The sequence below is a fragment of the Orcinus orca genome, chromosome 16 (genome assembly GCF_937001465.1).
Source record: "Orcinus orca chromosome 16, mOrcOrc1.1, whole genome shotgun sequence".
Taxonomy (NCBI): domain Eukaryota; kingdom Metazoa; phylum Chordata; class Mammalia; order Artiodactyla; family Delphinidae; genus Orcinus; species Orcinus orca.
Window position 1 is genome coordinate 25,213,254 of NC_064574.1, and position 17,236 is coordinate 25,230,489.

At 36.7% G+C, this 17,236-nt stretch overlaps 2 protein-coding genes across 5 annotated transcripts in view; one reads left to right on the forward strand and one right to left on the reverse strand.

Moving 5' to 3' along the window:
- The first annotated feature begins 58 nt into the window (after window positions 1-58).
- PXMP4 (peroxisomal membrane protein 4) overlaps window positions 59-17,236 on the forward strand; it is a 772,061-nt gene continuing 754,883 nt past the window's right edge. Inside the window, exon 1 of the mRNA XM_049698944.1 lies at window positions 59-909. The gene's annotated coding sequence lies outside the window, so the exon portion shown is untranslated. The remainder of the gene's footprint in view (window positions 910-17,236) is intronic.
- ITCH (itchy E3 ubiquitin protein ligase) overlaps window positions 3,676-17,236 on the reverse strand; it is a 180,536-nt gene continuing 166,975 nt past the window's right edge. For all 4 annotated transcript variants that reach the window (XM_049698921.1, XM_049698922.1, XM_004272743.4 and 1 more), the window contains 5 exons: window positions 15,718-15,838; window positions 15,180-15,284; window positions 13,163-13,259; window positions 9,230-9,302; window positions 3,676-7,117 (listed from right to left, as the gene is read on the reverse strand). In XM_049698921.1, coding sequence (XP_049554878.1) covers window positions 7,018-7,117; window positions 9,230-9,302; window positions 13,163-13,259; window positions 15,180-15,284; window positions 15,718-15,838 — 496 coding nt within the window. In that variant the 3' untranslated portion in view covers window positions 3,676-7,017. The remainder of the gene's footprint in view (window positions 7,118-9,229; window positions 9,303-13,162; window positions 13,260-15,179; window positions 15,285-15,717; window positions 15,839-17,236) is intronic.

The following is a 17,236-nucleotide window of genomic DNA, read 5'->3' on the forward strand; positions in this document are numbered from 1 at the left end:
TCCTAATTCCCACTGTGCCGAAAAGACGCTGGTTCGCGTTGTTGGAAGAGGCTTTCAACTCTCAACAGAGGTCTGAGCTGGATCTGCAGGTTCTGGGTGGAGGGTGGTGAGCGATTCTGAAGGCGAGGACGGGGGTTGCTGAGACCTCCTCTCAGGCAAAATGAGGCGCGAAGCCAAAAAGCTCCGAAAACGCGGGAAAATCCGGAGTTCGGGCTGGAGTCAAGCGTCCCTGTGGTCTCCAGAGCGACTCCCTTGGGAATATTCCATGCAGGCTCTGAGAGAAGCGGTCAGGTCTAGCCTGGGAGTCTGCAGCCTTTGAACCCCGAGCTCTCGGCCACCCGGTGTTCCCTTGGAGAAGCCACCTCACATTTCTGTGCTCCCTCATTTTCTCACCTTCTTCTGGAGCCCTATTGTTGCCAACAAATCTTGGCTCTCTGTGCACCGATGCTGAACAGAAATACGAGACAGATTTTAGAGGATAAGAGAGATGGCTTTATTCCTCTGCCAGGCAGAAGGGAAGACACAGCAGGCTAGCGCCTCAAGAACTGTGTGCTCCCCCACCCCCAAACGGAGATTTTATATGTGGGGCTCGCAGTCCCCGGTATATGATAAGGATCAAAGTAGTGAAGGTCTCGCATTCTTTTTCTCCTTGCATTTCAAAACAGTCACAGCTGGCATTAGGCAGTCCGGTAATTGGGTCCCTTTGTCTCTGGTTTATCTGCCTACGACCTTCTTTCTGAAATGCAAAAGCTACAGGGGGTGATTTGTTACCAGGGGGCGCAGGGAATATAAACACCAGGACCACGATGTAATTTACATGAAGTTTGGGGTTGATAGGCCCAGGATGTAACTCACACAGCGTTAGCGTGATAGGTACAGGATGTAATTTACATAGTGTTAGGGAGTGAGGTTAGCTTTGTGAAGTACAAATCTAGTTACAGACACTACCGATTAGTAACCCTTAAAATAAAGCAAGGAGTGATTAACACTTTCAGGCCAGGTTATGTTTTCTTCTCCAGCCTGTTCACTGTTCCCTTTACTTTCCTTGTTCTCAGGAGAGGGAAAAAAAACACCTCACTTCTATTTTTATTGCAACACTATGTTGTTCCGTTTTCCACAAAAATTTATGGGTTCTCTAGCAGGAAATAATTTGCTAATTAGTTAGCCTCAGCTTACAGTGTTTCTTTGAGGCACTGGAGCTTGCTGAATTCAACGCAGATGATCTATCTCCAAAAATTCATTCCACTGTAGCCTCTTCCAATTGGGAGAGGATTTGGTTTTCCTTCTAGGGGCATCTGCATATTAAGAGGATTGAATAGTGACTTTACAGTGAGGAAACCTGGCAGGCACCATCTTAACCAGAGGATCAAGGTTAACATAACTGGTAATGGGATATATTGATATGTGCCCTCTGATATCATGCACCAAGGGCACACCACCTCTATGGTGTTTCTCACAAAAAGAAATCCATGGCCTTAACCTTAAGAAAACATTAACCAAACTTAGGACATTCTACAAGGTGCCAGATCAACACTCTTCAAAAAATGTCAAGGTCTGAATGAGGAACTGTCACAGATTGGAAGAGACTGAGAAAAACAACACTGGTGGGAAAACTGGTGATACCTGTATAAAGGTTGTAGTTTAGTGTCATTTTACCGATGTCAAGTTTTTATAATTGTACCAAGTTATATGGGATGTTAACATTGGGGAAAGCTGGGTGAAGTGTGTGCAGGAGTTCTCTGTACTATACTATTTTTTTTGCAACAGCTCTGTAAGTCTAAAATTATTTCAAAGTAAAGTTAAAAAAAAAAGGATTGGATACAAAGAAATGATTATTGAATCTGGAAACATTATAAAAGCGTTTAGCAAGGGGAAGAAGGGCTGCAGTGACTGGACCTCAAAATATCCTGGGACATAAGCACAGGATGATCATCACCACTATCTTACATATGGAGAAACAGACTGAGAGGGGGTGAATGAATTGAACAAGATCACAATCACAAAAGCAAAAAGTTCATGTGACTGGAGCCAGAATAAGAATTGAGGAGTTGGAAGTAGTCAGGGCCTTGAGTGACAGGCTTATGAGTTTTGGAGTTTATTCTGTGGCAATGGAGGAACCACTGTAATATTTTAAGAGGGGGAGAACCATGAGACAACTCTTCCACAAATCATTCTGAGTCAGCACAGATGGAATGGAGAGAATGGAGGCAATGACAAGAAATTGCTACAGTCAACCATGGTAGGGATGATGGATGTGGGCTGTGGTAATGCGGGCAGCTCCGAAAGAAGTGATTCAAAAGAAGTTTTGGAAATGGATTCGATAGGATTTGGAGAGCAATTAGATGGGACAGCTGAACTGGTTATGGAACAGCTGAACTGGTTGTGAGTAGCAGTACAGCAAAACGTTTAAGCACGCAGTCTTTGGAATCAGACAGTCCTGGATTCCAATTTGCACTCTTGCCACTTAATAGCTGTGGACACTTCAAGTTACTCAATTATGTTGAGCCTATTTTCTATTCTATAAAATAGAGATAATCATTCCTCTCTGAAAGTGACCAGGAAGACTGACAGTGCATGTAGCATATCTAATTGTCTGGGACATAGTAATAAATGTTGACAGTTGTCCTGGACTAAGTAAATATAGGTGTGATATTGGTCACTAGGATACAGAAGATAAATAGAAGAGGTCTGAATTAGAAATGAGGAAAATAACAGCATGGCTATTTTCAGCGATCTGCAGGTATGACTGAAAATTCTCAAGGTCCTTCCCTGTGAATTTCTTTGAGGAAACCCTCCTGCCCACAGCATCTCTGCTCAATGGGAACCTGTTCATAAGGGACCAATACTGTCCTTCCTAGGTCTCCACTGAAGACCTGGAAGATTCCCGTGGATCCTTCCCCTAAATGTCCTGACCACAAAGGAGCCCTACAGACATATGGGAATTGACCAATGAGCTGCGATTGACAGCAGTTTCTGTTCTGGAGTTACACAATGTGAGACACTCTTCCTAAAAGTCCAGAAAATAGCAGCCAGTCAGCCATAGCTGAGTCCCAGTTTGATGTTTTATAGGGTTTGCTGGACAGCCAAATGGTCAGTAAAAGTAACTACTTATTTTCCCATGAAAGATTTCCTCATACTGGGGGGAACATGTCTTCCCCTCTTTTTTTTAGCCACGCTGAAAATTAGAGCTTTCTAGCTGCTTATATAGGACAGAATAAATAGGATAGGGCCTACTTTGCAGGATCTGGAAGGAACCTGTCCTCCAGTCACTGTTAGATCAGGATATTAAAAAAAAAACCCACTTCCCTTAGCATCTTTCCCCTGGATCCATTTTAAATAAGAGCATGATCACTTGGTTTCCTAATAAGAAAAAGTCTTGGTAGCCAGCTGGTAATTTTCTATTGAGCACCTATGGCTGGGATCCTGTCTTAGGGAAACCTTTGGTTGTCCCAGAAAAGGAGATGTCTTCATCTTGATTCTCTTCAACATAGGCACTAAATACAGTCTCACCTGAGACTTTCTAGTTTTTTTTCTATCTACTCCACAGTACAAGACAGGCTGTAACCTGCTCACTTACAAAAGCAGAGGGGCAGAAATCTACATGACCTGTTCACATAGAAGGCTTCCCTGCAAGTGGGGAAAACCTTACTCAAGACTAAAAGAAAAGTGTGCAAATGAAGGACCAAAAAGTTTAATTGTAAACAGTCTTACAACTTTTAGGGAAATGCAAGTGAGGCAGCCCCCTGCAGGACCTTTATAAGAGCACTTCACTCCTTGTGGTATTTGTAAAGTTACCTGAGTGTTTGAAATTACAGTTCATGAAAACAAAGGAACTCCAATACAGTAATATACAATCCAGTGCTGCCATTCCATTTTTGGTTAATGAAAGCATAGCATATATACAAATAATTTTGTAAATAACTCTAAAAGAAAAACAAAAAAATGAGGGGGGCTGGAGATGCCAATAATATTAAATAGAAGTAGTTAACCTAAAGGAGTTTAAAAGGATGGAGTTACATCCAAAACAAGGAGGGATATAAAAATAGAGAAATCTAATTCCATGAGTCATCCCTAATAACATTTCAGATTATTAACCAGGTAAATAAAAAGTAGCAGAGAGAGTTTGACTGAAATAGTTCATTTAGGATGAGACCTCTTTGGGCAGGTGAGTCATGTTTCACTAAAATTTCAGATGAATTGACATTGGTATGTCAATCTCCTGATGAAAAACTAGTACCTGAATTTTAAATAGAATTATTGTAAGTCTTATGAAATTACATTCTTCTGCACTCTGATATAAGATCATAAAAGACAGAGCAGTAATTCATTATTATGAGCTGCTGGACCAGTTTTAAATCACTCTATTTGATGAAACAAGTGAGGTCCTTCCCTCCAGACCCAGATTATGTGAAATGCTGCATTCCCCAGCCTCCCAAAAGAGCAGAAGAATAAGGCAATTGCTCATTTTACTTTGTTTTTATTTCAACATAACATGCAGTAAAAAAATTAACAGTATTTATTAGCATTTACAATGCTTACAAAGAAAAATGGACTCTAAAAGCAATTTAGTTCAGATTTAAGAAATCGCTCTAATTAAACACTTACAATAAATCTATTTCCAAATGATCAATTTGGACCAAAATTTAAGATAGTATTTGGTAGATATTTATGTCTGCTGTCTATTTGCAGTATTTTTATATAACCTCTGATTCTTGGGATATCCAGCCCCCATTTTCCTAACACAGCAGGGAAAGACATATACATGTGGCCATTTAAATTAAAGGAAGAAATGGAGTAAGGGAGATCCCAGGCTGCAAAAATATATACAAGCATTTACCTTTTCCAGAACTAAACGTTTCTTCCATAAAAATATTAAATAGCCAAGCCCTATAGAACTAGGGCCAGGACTACTTCAAATATAACTATTCTGTATTTTAAAAATATAGGGCAGAAAGCCTTTTGGATGATATTTATACATTTTTGAACAATATTTCTAGGTCCCTAAATGAATCATCAAGCATTATGTAGAACAAAAAAAGTCTACTTTCTTACATTATCTCTTAATTTAATCTCATAAATCTCTAGTAAATATTGTAGGTAACTACATTTCAATGTGAGCATTCACCTCAATAGGAAGTCTTTATAGAAGGCTTAATCTCCATAGCCATATATTACCAAAATTCAGACTTATGTAACGAATGGGTAGTTGGCAGACATTCGCTCTGTAAGACAAAGCAAGAGTTTTTTGCCCCCTACCAACAAAAAGGCAGAGTCACTACTTTGAAAACAACTAGGGCTTAGAGACTGTACTACATTTCCTAGAGTAAGTAGAATAAAATCAAAATAAAGATAGGATTGGGGGGAGCCCCATCTCTCCCTTTACACTAACAATTTCTGGATGAGGCAACCCTTTCACTCACTTAAGTATGCTTTATGATGGCAGTGTTTTAGAGTACAGATACACAAGTTGCAAAGTGTTTTTGTTTTTCCAAGATGTAAAAGGAAGAGTAGTTAGGGACAAAAACCCCCATTTTCTTTCCATATACGAGAGGGGTTTGCTATTCTCTGCTGATTTTTGGCTCAATGCTATTTGTTCATGCTATGGTACTGAAACCTGCCAAAGTCCCTATCTCATGAGTTATGAGGCTGTCCTCAGGGTTCAGCTATGATAGGCACTCAGCTGGCTTCGGCTTCCTCCCACTGTCCATAAAGTCAAACCTCTGACAGCTGTCATCCTGACAGAGTCTAAGCAGGCTAAGTTAAAAAAGTTCCCACAGAGAAGGTCAAAGTGCATTCATTAATCAGTTACTAACAGAGCAATCTAACAGTCATGGGGAAAACCTGTTAAAATTTTTAGAGGTGAACAGAATATCCAGATCAGGACAAGGGAAAGAATGGAAATAACTACTCTAACAGGTGTCAGAGAAATTATCAACTTAAAAAGTTTTAATTCACATACAGAATACATTTCTGTGGTTACTAGAAATGTATTGTGAATAAACGTATTACTCCCTTCTTTTTAGCCAGTACCACAGCTCTCCCTCCCTAATGAAAATGTAATTTTACAGGATGTTTCATTGACCTCTACTTGGATTAGAAAGCACTCTAGTTATAACTTGAACTCCTTAGCAATAATTAAACGTAACTGAAGTTGCTGGATTATGATAAAATTATAAAGATGCAATTAATATACAGGAACATATAAAAATTGTTGATGGCCTTCAAATAATTCAGCTAAATTAATTCCAATTCTAGGTTAACTTTTATACAGACAGTGAAGGAAGCACAGTGTTAATATTGTTTGTGAAGTTTAGTATTTGCAAGGCAATTACAACAAACTTCCAAATGAAGAGAGTTATGCAGTCATTTGCAGGCTGGGACCAACTTCTCTCTGAATTCAAATTAACAAAACTACTTTGTAGAGAGATACAAGAGTCTCACATCTCTCCTTTCTAGAGATAACATCAAAATGATGCATGGATTTCATGCTCCGGAAAGGAAAAACAACAGTCAGGCCAGGCTGAAATAAGAGGGAGAGCACAAGCCAGAAGTTTGCTCACATCCCCAGAAGCTGGGCTATTTTAAACAAATACCTCTTACCATGAGGCTTAACAGGAAGATCTTACATATTTTAGTTACCAAGGGACTTCCCTGCATATTTTCAGAATCTCTAAAAGAAAAAACCCTACTCCCAAATGAGACTTCTGATACACATATACAAAATTTTTGTTAAGGAAACAATCTAGTGGAATAAGACAAGGCAGATTTCATTTTTATGTTAATTCCATGTTAAGTACGGTTTTGACTAGTCATTTGCAGATCTGAGTTCTGGAACATTGAGAAGAAATCCAGAATCACTGGGAGATAAGTCTCAACGATAACATTAATTTACTTACACTCAAGGTAACTCTCTAAACAGTCACAGTCCAATTTTACAAGATGTGCAATAGGCAAAGAAGGAAAAGGACAAACATTGCAAATAAGTTCTTGTCCTTTGGCGGTGCAAGCTCTCAGAAGTCACTCTTGTCCAAATCCTTCTGTTTCTTCAATAGCAAATAACAGCTTTTCCTTCAGTTGCTCATAGCTCTTGTAGGGTGGCAGGTCCAGGCGGTTAAAACTAAAAGTAAGAATTGTTAGCTTGAGAAAAAGAAATATACTAAGAATCATATGGGCAGTGTAACAATGGTTTTAAAGCCAGGCAAAATTAGGTTCAAATCCCAGCTCTGTCACTGGGCCCCTGAGCATGTGTTTTTTACTTTTCTGAGTCTCGGTTTTTTCTTTGGTAAAATGGGAACAACAATATTTATCTCTCGGGATAGAGTGAAGAATAAACAAGCATATATATAGCACAGTACTGGCGCTCAGCAGGTACTCAGTAAAATGTTACTCCTCTCAAGCTTTCCCATCCACCCTAATCTATATGTGGTCAGCAAACTTTTGCTGTAAAGGGCTAGACAGTAAATACTTCAGGCTTTGTGAGTCATAGGTCTCTTATCAAAAGATTTTAAGTATATCCCATTAAGAATAAAAAAGTTTTCGGCTCTAATATCTAATATGTTGGTCTGACTGAATTTCTCTGTCCTATTCTTAGCTGTGAGTTTTTAAAGGCATCTTCTAATTTTGGGCCATATTAAGAACACCTTCACAAGGTAACAGGTAGTGAATCTGCCCTAAAGCCTTGGTCCTCTGCTATATTTTTAGGATAAGGTGCAGGTAGATGTTTGGCAACAGAAGAAATAATGCTATCCACAAAGGGAAAATAAATTTACGGTTATGGAAATGAACAAATGGAAACATGGAACTTGAAAAAGTAATGAGGCTGGTTTTCATGTGTGACTGAGATAAGCTATTCACAATAATGTAATGGCACAATCTGTTGCAAGTTTAAAAAAAGGGAGAAAAGATCAAATCAAAATATATGTGTACAAGATGAATGTAAAAAAATCAATTGTATTTCGATATACTAGCAATGAATAATCTGAAATGAAATTAAGAGAACAATTCCATTTATAGTAGCTTCAAAAAGAATAAATCCTTAGGAATAAATTTATCAGAAGAAATGCAGGGCTTGTGTAATGAAAACCATGAAACATTGTTGAAATAAGTTAAACACCTAAACAAATGGAAAGACACCGGATATTCATGGATCAGAAGACTTAATACTGTTAAGATGACCTTACTCCCCCAAAATGATCAAAGCAATTCACATCAAAATCCCAGCTGACCTCTTTGCAGAAATGGACAAGCTGATCTTATAATTCATATGGAAATCCAAAGAACCCAGAAGAGCAGAAACAATCTTGAAAAAGTTGGAGAATGCATACTTAACTTCAAAACTCACTGAAAAGCTGCAGTAATCAAGGCAATGTTACTGCCATTAAGGACAGACATATAGATCAATGGAATAGAATTGAGAATCCAGAAATAAACCCATGTATTTACAGTCAATTGATTTTCAACAAACATGCCAAGCTGTTATTTTTAAAAAGCCACATGTATGAAAATACAAAGGAGCAAACAATAAAACAAATAAAAAGGGTAGATAGGGAAAATAAACAAATATCCAGCAAGGTATATATATGACCACTGAAATGTCCCACAAAATAAAGTTCAACTATTGTTGACATTAGGTTGAATTCCAATATATTGTATTTAAGATTAGGGTTTGTTTTTAGTTTTGTACATTTTTGGAAATGTGGTTAAACTACATTTATAATAAGAAAATAGTATTTCTGTCACCATGTTAGAGTAGCTCTCCCTACAGCTATCTAGACTTGATTTCTTCCTCTGCCTACAGAGAAAAGTTAAGTTTTCTAAATATCACATTTCAAAAAAAAAAAATTCGGGGTTGGGGGAGGGATTGACTGTTAATGGCAACAGGGATTGTTTTGGGATGAAGGAAATACTCTAAAACTAGATTATAGTGATGGTTACTTTTCTGAAAATCTACTAAATATCACTGAATTAAAATGGGTAAGTTTTTTGTTACATAAATTATGTCTCACTAAAGCTATTAAAAATAATTCAATACCATGGGGAAAGTATTTCATTTCTAACACGTTTTAGTATATACAGGATAAATGGGAAAAAGCTATTTTCTACACTCTTTTTTCTTTTTAATTTTTCTTTTATTTTGAAGTATAGTTGATTAACAATGTTGTGTTAGTTTGAGGTGTACAGCAAAGTGATTCAGTTATACACATAACTGAATCTTTCTGATTTTACTTACCAGGTATGACTTCTAGGCAACCAATTTTCTTTCCCAACTTTTTCAATGCAGAATTTCTGTGGCCCATTGCTCCCTAAAAGTGAAATCATCAACAGTTTGATAGTGCAATGGTTCTCAAATTGTTATCACCAATCCAGCTGCATCAGCATCACCAGGGAACTTGTTAAGAATCACAAATCCATAGGCCCTAACCCAAGCCTACTGAATTGAATTAAAAACTCTGGGGGTGAGGCTCAGCAACAGTGTTTTAACAAGCTTCCAGGCAATTCTGATTGAGAGCTAGAGTTTGAGAACCACATTGTTAATGTATGCCCAAGAGGAGAAAATGCACTTTTATCTAATATTCCTTAGCCAGAAAAACAGAATGCTATAATTAACAATACCTCACATAAGAGAACACATAAAAAGCTTAATTTTAGTTTTAAACACAATGGGGAAACTACAGCTCACTGTCTTACAAAACTTGATTTAAACAGAAAATTGTTAAAACTTTAGAAAATGTAAACAACCTAGTGAATTCAATATTAACAATGCTTGTGCTTATAGGTCCTATAGGGCAGACCCTTACACACCTAACACCCCATTCTTGCCTCTCATTTACCTTGTGTTGGAGTCAGCTGTTAATGGTTATCTTTAAGCACTGGTTTTCTAAAAAGGTCACTACTGCTCCCTAAAAAGCATTTACTGATGGTCATAAGGACTGGTATACTACTGGACTTTTAAATAAGAAGGGGCCAGGCACACTTATTGTTCTGCCATATGTAAGATAGTCATACCCAAAGAACTTTCTCATGTTCCACCTGACTAAACCCAGTACAAATATAAAGTGGTAGTACTTTTGTATCTAATCACATTGAAGTGTTTTCACAAGTAGTTATGCGAAAAGCCCAGTAACATAGGATATGGTCATTATGAAAAAGGATAGTTAAAATGATTAAATAATTAAGCATGAAATTATTAAATGGTTTATGTACTGGCACATTCTCTCAATATATTACAGCATTTCTAACCACACAGATGGAAAGTTTCGTTTAATAGTGCTAATCAGTATGTAACAGTAGAGTCTGGATTGCTTTTAATAGACTTAGAATCAAATATTAACATAGCAGAGAGGGACTTCCCTGGTGGTGCAGTGGTTAAGAATCCGCCTGCCAATGCAGGGGAGATGGATTCGAGCCCTGGTCTGGGAAGATACCACATGCCGTGGAGCAACTAAGCCCTGCACCACAACTACTGAGCCTGGGCTCTAGAGCCCGCAAAGTACAACTACTTGGCCCACGTGCCACAACTACTGAAGCCCATGTGCCTAGATCTAGGGCCCGTGCTCCACAAGAGAAGCCACTGCAATGAGAAGCCCATGCACCTCAACGAAGAGTAGCCCCTGCTCACTGCAACTACAGAAAGCCTGCACACAGCAAGGAAGACCCAACGCAGACAAAAATAAAAATTTTTTAAATAAAATAGCAGAGAAATATGAAATGAAGGATTTTAGTGAATTTCATTGATAAAGGCTATTTTACAAATATGTCATATTATCAATACTATTACCCTGGATGCTTTCTAAAGTTTTATGGAATTGTAAGACATCATGTTGTAAACATTATATAATGAAGTTAATTTCAGGTTGCCTGTTGTTTTCAATCTTACTCTGACACTGTCCCTAAACGAAACAACTTCCAGATAGACTCTTGCACCTCTTTTCCTATTTTTCAGCCTATTGCAACTTTAAAAAGGTCTCTGAGGCTTTTGTACATATCAGAGCCTTGGCCTATACTGGAATTTTGTGATTAGACACTACACTTTAAAATAAGATCTACCTCATTTTTCTCTACTTTGATCAGCTATAATTTATTCTAGCAGGTATATTATCCTTAATTCACTTAGATTATTTCCCTCTTTTTCTTATATTTATTTGTCTATTTATTATTTCTTACCTTTTCTATCTGTTCTTTCATATTCCAGTGATTCTTATACAGAAGGGCTTCTGACCTCTTAAGCCCAAATCTTTTCTTCTAAATAGGAACAACATTTTGTGTCTTCTAATAGAGTTTTTCCCAAACATACATGTATTGAAATAAATATTATTTCTTTATAAATAATTTTTTAAAACTTTCTTCTTTATATTACAGTTAGTGTTATGTATCTGTATTTTTTGGAGATTGTAGATACGTTATTTCACATCTACCAACTTCATTCCGTGAGGATATTATAAATATGTTAAAAAAATGGGATATTAGATCTGATAAGGTCAAGAACCACTAGATTAAATTGTTATATACATCACTCTTACAATTTTCTTTTCCTACATTGGGTGGATGAAAGGTTAAACCAATGTCCTCTAAAATTTGATGAACCACAATCTCACTGTCTGTCTTCCACAGGTATCCTTTTGTGTTGCTTTAGACTGCTCCATCCAACCCCAAATATTATTCCCAAGAGAAGACCTAGTTCTTGTTTTTTTAATAATCAGACTTCCAGTTTATACTGAGAAGCTTGTACCAGTTTTTTCTTCATTTTGGTCACTATTCCTTACCTCTCCAACCGCCAACATGGTTTCTTTTTCAAACTACAGAGCATTCTCAAAGGACTTACAAATTATCCTTTTTGAGACTTCTTTCTCTGTAGCACTAGATAAAAACTTCCCTTCTATATTGCTTCGGAGAGACTAAAATATTTATTCTCTGGCCTCTCCTTTAAGTCTGTCTCTAGGCTAGTTATGTCTCACCCCTAAATGTTTCTAAGCATCAGCTCTCTACTCTTCTCTGTATTCTATTTCTGCATAAGCCCATCCATTCTCACAGCTTCAAATGTCACTGCTTCATTGCTCTTATGAGTCTACTTTCTCTCTCTACTGTTACCTCTAAACTCGTGCTTTAACAACACCTGTAAAACTGTCCCCTCACTGAGATTTTCTACTTGGTTGCCTGACAGTCACCTTAAACTCAGCAGATTCTTTACACTTCACAACTTCTCCATGTTTCATAACATGGTAAACATTCTTCCTTTATATTTCGTTTTCTAATCAAGTCCTATTTCTACCTTTGGAACTTCTCTAGCATTTCTCTCTTCTTTTCCATCCCTATTTTATCTCCTAAGATCAGGTTCTTATCATTGCTCTAATCATTCTTCCTATTTCCAGCTTCCATCTGCATGCTATACCTTACTATCAAATCTTCCTAAAAGGCAGCTTCAGCAAGTTCACCTGTCTTCAACAAGTTCCCATAGCTTCCAAAACCCTAAGTAATGTCCAAATTCTTTTGGTCTGGCTTTTAAAGTCTTGAACTGGTTCCACACACTATATCCAGAACTGCCTATTTAATTCTTTAATTCTGACTCTCTCTTCTCCAGCTGAAACAGACTTAGGGATCACAACTTCTATCCTCTTGTGGTACTTGCATAGTGTTGGTGTTAAAGAAAGACTTGAATTTACTTATTTAGTCACAAAATAAATATTCTTAAGGTCATTCATTTCAAAATAACATACAATTTAATCCGTGACTATTATGTGACAGGCACTGTACTAGGCACTAGAAATAAAAAGATGAAGATATGGATCTATATCTCAAGGAGCTCCAGGTATAACAGGGAAGAGTGGTAAACAAGTCATTAAAATATAATACAAACAATAGTAGTGTCTCTCATAGGAGACACTGAAATGTTTGCCATATGACTGAATGAGGAAACATCTACATATATAGAAGACCATTATCCTACCATTAAAAGACCATTAAAATGTGGGGTCTAGCCTAAGAGTTAAAAACTTCTAGAGGTAAGGATTACAAAGTGATTTAAAAGCTGATACAAATCCAGGTTAACTGTGTCTAGTTAAGAAAATATACTTGTCTTTGTTATTTGATACACTGTATACACATTAATATAACAGCAGTGTGATAAACAATTTTCTGTATAGGAAAAGTGATCCTGTTGACATACCCATGAGGTCAGCAAATCCGCCAACTGGCAATCGGCAGGTTCCAGTAACAAACTGCAAAAGTCTCATTCTCTTCTCATTATCGATTTCTTTAACAAACTGTTAAAAGCACATTTAAAGAGATACATAGGTCATATGTGACGTTCAGAATACTAAACAAGAAAGAAAAAAATCATTTCAAATCTTAACCAAACTCCCAGTGTCAGATGCACTGGAAAATGACTGAATCCACCACTGTGGATGGTAGAGCTTCTCCATGTTTGTCAAAAGCCCTACCAACCTTCCCCTATACCAATCCTAGTACCACATCCTTATAGGGAAACAGAAAAAGAAGAGTGCCCTGGGCCCAAGAGCTCCTTACTCATGCAGTCTCAAGATCAGCTCTTCTAGGGCACCCTTCCTTTTCCCTCTAGATCTGCCTGTCCTATAGAAATTCATGTGGTTACGAAGGACAAAGAGACTGAGTCAGAACAGACTTTTTGGTTTTATGAACAAACGAAATCAAGCTCACAAATTCTGACCAAGATATATCCCAGTAATGTTCTTCTCTCAGTGTTCTTTATGTTTTGGTGTAGCTATGTGTTGCCAGAATTATGTGGCTTTTAACTCCTACAATTCTGACTCAAAACATTAAGTGTCTAGAGAATTCTTTCTAGCCTGTAGCACAAGAATTTTGTCTCAGCCAAATGATTTTTTTGTAAAGAATTTTTATCCTACTGTACTAATTGTATTTGTTACAGAAGCCCAGTCACCTCAGCTTCTTATTAATTTCTTTACATAAATTTCTTTACATAATTAGAAGGCATTAAAAAAATTTTTTACTGTGGTTAAATATACATTAACATAAAAATTTACCATTTTAAGTGTACAATTCAATGGCATTAAGTACATTCACACTGTTGTGTAACCATCACCACTATTTACAGAACTTTTTTATTATATCAAACAAAAACTCATTTCATTAAACTTATCTCCTTGCTTCTGCCTCCCTTCTCCCCAGTCCCTGGTAGCCTTTATTCTACTTTCTGTCTCTACAAATTTGCTTATTCTAGATACCTCATATAAGTGGAATCATACAATATTTGTCCTTTTGTGCCTGGCTGATATCACTTAGTATAATATCCTTAAGGTTCATCCATGTTGTATCCTATGTCAGAATTCCCTTTCTTCTTAAGGTTGGACAATATTCCACTATATATATATATATATATATATATATATATATATATATATACACCACATTTGGTTTATCAGACATTTTAGATTGCTTCCACCTTTTGGCTAATGTGAATAATGCTGATATGAACATAGTTATACAAGTTTCTGTTTGAGTCCCTGCTTTCAATTCTTTTGGGTATACCTAGGAGTAGAATTGCTAGACCATATTAATTCTATGTTTAACGTTTTGAGGAACCACCAAACTGTTTTCCACAGTGGTGTACCATTTTATATTGCCAGCAGCAACGCAAGAGAGTTCCAATTTCTCCACATCCGTACCAAGGATGATTATTTCTTTTTTTTTTTTTTTATAATAGCCACCTTTTAATGGGTATATGTCTCACTGTGGTTTTGATTTGCACTTCTCTAATGATTAGTGATGCTGAGCAACTTTTCATGTGCTTATAGCAGAAATTTTGTGAAGAGACACCATTATGATTCCAAACCAAGGCTCTCCCTTAAGTTACACCTTCTAAACATTAAATAATTCTTAATGAGCTATGAATGATGAAAACCATACTTCAGATAGTTCTACAAAATTCCAAAAGCATTTAGATCAAATGCAGGGGAATATTATTATCTGGGGTTGTCTTATACTCTGGGCAACGGTGCAAGGTGTGTGTTGCTTACCTGGCAATAGTGAAAGAATGCTGTTATAATCGGTATTCATTTATTGTAATGCATAGAATGGAATGAGGATCCTTAACATACTGGTACACTTTTTCTGTGACTCATTTCCGTATGTGGTAAGCAATTTCTACAAAAATTACGGTATTCCAAAAGAAAGAAACTGAGACAAACCTGCCAAAACCACATGATTTGTTTGCTTGTCCTAGTGTAATGACGGTAGATGGCATGTCTTTGCCAGTCATTCAAATCAATCTCTTGCATTCCACATAAAAGAACCTTTAGGGATGAAAAAGACAAATGGTTTCTTTAGGTAACTGTACAACCTATATAAAAATGCTAGACATAGTTAAGACTAGTATTAAACAACTTTCAAAAATTTAATCAGGAGGCCTTGGCTTATAAACTGTGTATCAAGAATTTTATCTATATTATTTGTAAAAGCTGAGTTTCCATGATTGGTGTCATATATACACATATTCAGGTATATAAGTCACTCACTGGATAGAGGTTCTAATACTTTTCTTTTTTTGGTAACACTTTATATATTTGGATAAATTATGGACTTCTTTTAACCTCTGGGGATGCTTCAGAAACATACTGCCAGAATAAAAAATACTTTTGCCATTGGAAAGATGGTAAAGTGAGTTGAAAACAGGCAGCTGAAGGCATTATTTACCAGCATGCTGCAGAGGAAAGAACAACTCATTACCTCTAATTCCTTTGCATCAAAGTACTGCAAATACTGCTGGGGAAGAATTTCATTAAAGCCCTCAAAGAAAGCTTGTGTCTGTTCTTCAACACCACGAGACAACCTCCATTCAGCTACCATTCTGGTAAATAAATATAAAAAAAACTATGAGGAAGTTTAGATTTTACCTTTAAATTCTGAGTGTAAAAATAATTTTTAAAAACTTTATTATGAAAAGTGTCAAATATATATATAAGTAAAATAAATGAACCCTATGTACAGACCTCTCAGCTTCAATACCAATCTTATTTCATTATGCCCCTATCCACCCTAGATAGCATATAATTTCATTTTAAACAAACATTTCAGTATATATTTCTATAAGATGAGGTCTCTTTTAATTTTATTTTAATTTGCATAATTTATTATGCAAAATCTCTGTAACTCAAGGTTAGTTCATCATTAACTAAGGTCTTAACCTCAATATGCACAATGCTATGCTCAATGCTGGGGGAGATTCAGGAGTATAAGCTATTCCTTTCTTGAAGCAGCTTAAAGTTTTTTTCTTTTTTTTTTACATCTTTATTGGAGTATAATTGCTTTACAATGTTGTGTTAGTTTCTGCTGTACACCTAAGTGAATCAGCTATATGTATGCATATATCCCCATATTCCCTACCTTTTAAGCCTCCCTCCCACCCTCCACCCTCAGTATCCCACCCCTCTAGGTCATCACAGAGCATCTAGCCGATCTCCCTGTGCTATGCAGCAGCTTCCCACTAGCCATCCATTTTAAGTTTGGCAGTGTATATATGTCACTGCTACTCTCTCACTTCGTCCCAGCTTCCCCTTCCCCCACTGTGTCCTCAAGTCCATTCTCTACGTCTGCGTCTTTATTTTTTTATGTTTTTTAAAAACATAACTACAATTCTATCATCACACCAAAAAAGTGAGCAATAATTCCTTTATATCAAATATTCAGTGCTCAAATTCTACTGACTGACTCAAATTTTTGGACATATTGATTGAATCAGATTAGATTTTCTTCTAATCTTCATCTACATAGATACATATTAACAGAGTTAAAATCACATCAAATACAAACTTTGTTTTATTACAGAATATTTTTAACAATTTTAACAAGCAAACAAACATGTATTTTAGGCATCTGATTACTTCATGACAATTTCAGACAACCAAAGTCCTAAAGTTTATTAAAACTCTGAAATTTTGGAAAATGGCAGTGTAGGTTGTATTGGACTAATCTTCCGGGTGATTATAATGATAAACACTGGGCAAATTACAGAAAACAAATGTCTGAAGGCATCAGAGAGAAACCAAAGGCAGGCAGAAACTGGTGGGGACAAGATTCTTGAAGGAAGCTGGCACACTGGAGCAGAGCCGCATTTACTAGGCTTTTCCTTTGAGGGCACTTCCCAGTTTACAAAGAGCACAGGGAAATGAAACTCAAACTAAAAGCAACAGTATTATTGGGCTGAGGAGACATGAGGTTGGGAGCTTAAAGCTGGCAAAGCAGCTAC